This window comes from Pteropus vampyrus, unplaced genomic scaffold, assembly GCF_000151845.1.
Source record: "Pteropus vampyrus isolate Shadow unplaced genomic scaffold, Pvam_2.0 Scaffold454, whole genome shotgun sequence".
NCBI classification, from domain to species: Eukaryota; Metazoa; Chordata; class Mammalia; order Chiroptera; family Pteropodidae; genus Pteropus; species Pteropus vampyrus.
The window spans coordinates 37,802-43,923 of record NW_011889235.1 but is presented as its reverse complement, the minus strand read 5'-3'; the positions used below and the strand labels follow the sequence as shown (position 1 = coordinate 43,923).

General features: G+C 56.8%; 1 protein-coding gene across 1 annotated transcript in view; it reads right to left on the bottom strand.

The window, feature by feature from the left end:
* BTBD16 (BTB domain containing 16) overlaps nucleotides 1-6,122 on the bottom strand; it is a 38,683-nt gene that overhangs the window by 23,501 nt on the left and 9,060 nt on the right. Inside the window, exons 6-9 of the mRNA XM_023524262.1 lie at nucleotides 3,706-3,826; nucleotides 3,162-3,251; nucleotides 1,943-2,057; nucleotides 1,127-1,196 (exon numbers count right to left, since the gene is read on the bottom strand). Coding sequence (XP_023380030.1) covers nucleotides 1,127-1,196; nucleotides 1,943-2,057; nucleotides 3,162-3,251; nucleotides 3,706-3,826 — 396 coding nt within the window. The remainder of the gene's footprint in view (nucleotides 1-1,126; nucleotides 1,197-1,942; nucleotides 2,058-3,161; nucleotides 3,252-3,705; nucleotides 3,827-6,122) is intronic.

The following is a 6,122-nucleotide window of genomic DNA, read 5'->3' as shown; positions in this document are numbered from 1 at the left end:
AGATAATATTTTGCCCTGCTCAAGGCCCTGCACTAGTTTGATTTAAATCAATCTTCAGTGCAACCCTGTGAGGTAGGTTCATTATTTTTTCTATTTTCTCAGTGGAGAAACTGAGGCTCCAAGATTCCTGTTTTTACCTGTGGTCACATGAGTAAGTGGCAGAGCCAGGTGCAAACCCCAGTGGTCTGACCACAGGGCTCTCACGCTGAAATCCCCGGACTGCAGCCAGTGACTGATGACCGGACATCGTGCAGGGCGAACCCCACGTGGGGTTCTGCGGCAAGTACCCTAAAATGAAAGCTCAGCGGAAGTGGCAAAGGTCTCTCAGGGCCAGCGAGCTGGACAGGGCCTTAGCACACCTTGCGAGTCCTCAGGGCTACGGTCCTTTCCAGACCAAAGAGTGCCTGAGAAATGCTGGCCGGAATGCAAAGATGCCACCCTCCGAGTGACTTTCTGATCACCAGTGGAGTGAAGGTGAGGACAATGAGTGGTCTTTGACAAAACAGGCATTTAGAACATTCTTAGAAGCCAGTTATAAGAGCATCGTGACGCGCCGATTGTGTGTGAAATAACGTCGCAATCAAGCGTGTCCACTCCGGTGTGCATGTCCGGTCAGGACAATGGCGGCCTCATAGAGGGAGGCTGAATCAAGAGGCCTGCGGGTCAAGCCCAGCACAGCCGCGCAGCCGCCGTGTCACCGTGGCCGGGTAGCTCCCTTCCTCGCATCTCGGGTTTCTGAGTTAGAGTACATCGTTTATCCCCAGCACCGACACGCTGACTGGGCCCAGGTAGGACAAATTTCACTCGACTCCAAGAAGAATATCCTGGAAGGTTGTCTGCTATTTTGGGGAGAAAGGCTGTGACGTGCCCTCCTCCCTGTCCCCCCCACTCCCCCCCTCCGCCCATGGACTCCAAGATCAAAGTTTTCTACTTTTTGAAGTATTAAAATACCGTTTTCAAAATGGTTTTTCAAACTCATTCACTTGGCAGAACAAAACACTTCGCTCTTATGTTGGTGCCTTTGGGCAGATTTTTTTTGGAGCTGGGCATGGTGTGTGAACTCCTAGAGTCTGGGTGCTGTCGCATGCCCCCCAGGTGCTACCTGCCCTGTCCTGGCTGTCCTCACCTTGCGGCCGGTCAGGTAGAAGCTGTTGATGTTGCTTGGCTCAAGTCCCTTAATCATCATGGCCACACACCTGCAGAGACAGGACAGGAGCTGTTCCTGAGGTCCACCCCCCAGGCTGCTTTCAGGGAGCGGGCAGCCCCCGAGGTCTGCATTCCACGCCAGGAGGCTGGCGGGCGGAAGGAGCGTCCTCTGAGGAACAGGGCCTTCTGTCATTTCTCCCCAGGTGGACCAGCGGGATCCGAAGGCCCAGGGGAAGGGCTGTGTCCCAAAACGGGCTGTCGGATGGATGGGCAGTTTCGACTCTGATCTTTGCACTTTTCTCTCTCTCATAAGATCTGCAATGACCACGTGTCACGTGTGCAAAAACAAAGATATTGTTTACAAGAAAAAACAAGTCTCTATCGGAAATGAGTGGGAAAACTGAGCCCTGACAGTGATGGGAAAAGTCAGCTTGTCTTCAAATGGCCAGTGTTTGTGCGTGTGAACTAAACGAACAGACTTGTAGCCAAAGGTAAACACTGGTGAAATTGATAAGCACGGTCCGCGTGCTGAGAAGTCACTTTGCACATGGGCGCCGAATCCCCCGCCTTTGGATTTCACTCCTGTGAGTGTGTTGCTGGAAAGAGGCTCCTCTGTGAGCTGATGACGTGTTAGTGTGAAATGGTGATTCCTTTGAAGACTCAAAGCCGAGCTCTGTGCAAAGACCGTGGATGTCCTGGCCCACACAAGAGGAATATTCCATGAAATGGATAGGGAGACCCCCGTTCCGATCTCTCCCAGGGCTGGCCCTGGCTGCGCCCCACCGAGACCCCTTACCTTTGAAACAGGCTGCTGAACTGGAGAGTGTGAGCAGAAGCCAGCACACCCAGCACCTCATCCAGATCCACCTCTGCCTGGCTCACGTACAGGTTCTTCAGGGCTGTGGCGAAGGCTGGGGCGGGGAGCGGGGGGCAAGCACTGAGACAGAGCCATCAGCGTGGGGCTCTGCACCCCGCGTCCCTCCTCACTCGCAGGCGCCCCGCCTGCTGGATGCTCTAGTGCCCGCTGGCTGGGTGGCCACAGATGCCATTGGAGACACCGCGCAGGCTCCCAGCCTTGCAGAAGAGATTGGGATGGAGCTAAAGGAAACGGAGCTCCTGCCGGAAAAACGCTCCCACGAGCCCGACCTTGGAGTCCGTGGCCCGGGGTTCTCCCTTCACCCGGGGCCCTGGCCCGTGCGGGGAGGTGATGCCCAATGTGCAGAACGCTGTGTGCGTGTAGGTACGATTTTTTCCTCTGGAGATGACATATAACTTACAGCAGATTTTCCTTGCAGTCTGCAGTCTTCAAAAAGGTTAAGGACTCCTGGGAGGAGCCAAGAGACTTGGGGACATTAGGGTCTGAGCTCCTGTGAGTCGGGAGCAGAGGGACTCGGCTTACTCCCAGCTCTGCCTCACCCCAAGCTGTGGTGGGGACCAGTGTGCTCCGAGGACAACTGGCCTCACCAGGGCTTAAGGGGATCATTGCCTGACTTACTGATTTATAGACCGTAACAGTATGCGACAACACGTATGTCACATTAACACAGAAGTATGTTCCTAGGTGGCCAGGATGGGCTAGGGAGAAGGTGAGCCCAGGGGAGCCCCCTGAGAGAGGCCTCTGCTGCTGGAAGCCATACAGTGAGGGGCCTGGGCAGGAAGGGGTGGGTCCAGTGCAGGTCAAGTGCTTGTAGGGGGCAAGGGTGGGCCCCGTGACCCCGGAGGGCAGTTACATTTTCCCGGGTCCACCTGAGAAGCTCGTGACTTCCTTCCCCCTCTGCATCCCTGATGTCTCTTTCCCGAGGATGAGGACGAGCCGCTCGTTAGCAGCATTTTCCCAGGCTGGCCCAGCCGCCCCTCCCCTCCGCTGTTGACAGGGCAGAGCTGTTTGTAGGAAGGAAGCACCGAGCAGCGAGCAGCGGGCCCCTTGTTTGCTGGGTTTTGTCTTTCGTTTTTGGCATCTGGGCGGGCCACGTGTCCGACGGCATTCTCTGAAAAGGAGGGTAGGCGTACGTTACCGACTTTAGTGACCAGGGGATCGTTGATCTTCAAGGAAATGATCATCTTCTTTACGGGGGGTCTTTCTTTGCTCCTCCTCGGTGCCGGCGCTAGCGAAGGAAACGGGGTGAGGGTGTGAGGGTGTGAAGCCACCGCGCCTCGTGTGAGACACGGCGTCGGGCTCCGTTGCCTTTGTGCAACCTGGCCCCTGGCACGCGTGTGTTCTGTCTGTTTGTTTGTTTGCTTATTTGTTTCTGTGATGCATTTTTCGAAGTGATTATTCATTCTGAAGTAGTTGAAGACTCACACGACGTGGCGAAAATGGTAGAGTCCCCGTGCGCCCCCGGGCAGCTTCCCCGATGGACTTACACGGCCAGTGGTCGTGGGAACCAGGACACAGATGCTCACGCTGCATTTAAGTAGCACTGGACCCTCCCCTTTCCTCTCCTCTTTGCTCCCCACTTTCTCTCACTGGCCATGAGCAGTTTGAGGAGAACGGCTGGGACTCGGACTTCCCTTCACCCCGAGCACCTGGCTCACACCTGGCCCATACCTGGCCCCTACCTGGCTCGAGCAGGAGCACAGTGACCACCTGCTGAAGGACAAATGTGGGGCAGAGGCGTCCACCCAGTGGCTCTAAAACTTTGCTCCACACGTCTTCAGAGAGGGGTGTCACCACCAAAGGCTTCCAGGAGGAGGGGAAGGGAAATCCCCCCTCACCCCCGCCAGTCTCCCCCATCCACTCAGGGCCATTCTAGAGCACGAGTCCCAACACACACTGCTCTCAGGTCCCCAGCAGCATCTCAGGCCTCAGGCCCAAAGCCAAAGCCCCTCTGGTGGCCCCAGGACCCTCCCACTGGGCCCCAAACCTGCGCTCTCATACTCTGTTCCGCACAAGAGTCTTGGGGCTCCCTCCCTCCCCCATCAGGAGCCTACTTGACCCCAAAGGTCAGGGAGCACGCCCTACCCCCAAGCAGGCTTTTGTTTTCCTCCTGGACTAGCCACCTGCCTGTTACACCGCCTGCCACTACACCGCCTGCTGGGTTTATCCGTTGGGCAGACACACTGGATGGTTTACTTGCCACTCCGTCCCCGGGGAACAAGCACAGTCCCGCACACACTGGTGCTCAGTAAATGTTTGCCGAATGAATAGGATGAATGGATTCCATTACCGGCATCGCAAAGCCCAGTGAGCTCAAGGTTCTGGGCAACGGAAAATGGCATGAGTCAGGAGCAAAAAAGTCTATCATACTTTGCAACTGCAAAGACGGCAGAGGAAAAGAGAGAGAACAGAGATCCATTTTCTTCAGGCAAGCAAGGTCCCCGAGCCTTTCCTCACCACACTCACGGCACCTGGCTCCGTTCAGGCTCTCATTTGGCAAATACTTGTTGAGCACCTACTAAGTGCAGGGCCTGGCTCCTGGCTCTGTATTCCTCTCCTGGGTTGCTGTATGGCCTCCCATCCACACGTTCCATTCTCTCAGACACCCGCACTGGGGGCGATAAATGAGATGATGCATGTGAGTGCCTGACGCATAGTAGGCGCTCAGGAGGTGGTGGTTAGTATCATTATGTACCGTGCTATTTATCATGCTCTATCATCATCGTGGGTGATTAAGTTCCTAGCATAATGTATCAATTAAGTACTCAACATTTGTGGAAGGAAGGAAGGAAGGAAGGGAGGGAGGAAGGGAGGAATGTTATCAGCTAGGTCAGAGTAGGTAAAAGACAGAAGTTCAAAATTCCTCCATTTTAAATAAAACTTCAAAGCCTGTTAGGACGAGGCCTTGACTTTTCCATGGCGCCCGCTTATGAGTTGTGACAATCTGACCACGTGCTTCCAAGCTGCTCAGAAGCCAAAGTGGTTCGATTTCCTTCATGGACATCCTCCTGGAGAATAAGCGGGTCCTGCCGAACCACAGCTGATCCTGGACTCTTGGCGGAAGGCCCGAGCGGCTGTGGCAGTGTCATGTGGCCTGCACGGGGCTGCTCGAGGGGGCTGTGTCTCCACAGGGCCCACCGCCCCGGGCTTGGTCAGAAACGTTCCCTGCCACTAACCCCAGGACAGCGATGCAGACGTCGTCAAGAACACGGAAGCTATGATTGTGAGACACCTATTCAACCGTCCTTGCGAGGTCCGTTCTGCTTTTAAAGGCACCTGAGGCTGTGGCTGTGCCCACTGGAAATCGTGGAGACGTGTGTCCCAGGGTCTGGTGCCATCGGTGGTGCATGCGGGGAGACCCTGGAGAGTCATGACAGTCCAGGTGCCAGGCTTCACCTCTGCACCTACCCCGATGTCCCCCGGTCAGCCTGGCCTCTAACGGGGGCTTGGATCGGAGTGGCTGTCTTAGCAGAGCCACATCTGGTCTTTCGAGTGAGGCACGGAGAGCATGATGTTAACAGCATCTCCGCCCCCCCCTCCTGCTTTTCCGTCGCGGTCTGGGTCCCCACGGCCTTCCCTGGTCCTAGGGAGAGGCCTGACCTGCGCACAGGGCACGTGGAAGGGAGCGCTCGGGGCTGCTCTTGAAGACACTGGGACAAACGCTCGGAATCGCAAAGACCAGGAGTGGGCGCGAAGGCCGTTTGGGATGCGTGGGAACGCCGCAGCCCGCCCTCAGCCCCCGGCTCAGCAGGGCGTGGCTGGGCAGAGTTGGGGGACGGCCAGGCACCCTCGCCAGACGCAGGGCGGGGCAGTGACGGGGCCCCGCAGCCCGTCCGGCTCCGGAATGGCCGGGCTCTGCTGCCGCGTCCTGGAAACGCGATCCCCTCCGACGGGCGCGCTGTCTGGCTTCCCCGGCACCCGCCCGTGCGTTGTCCCGAGGGGTCGCCGATCTCTGTACCCAGAGAAGGAGCTGGCGAGGCTACCGAGAGGGACAGACGGGCAGATAACGGGAGGCTGGGAGCACGAGGGTTAAAAAGTTGGGGAAGGAAGCGGGACGTGGCCTGAACCCCTTTTTGGAGTGAGGTGGCGTTAAGAAAAC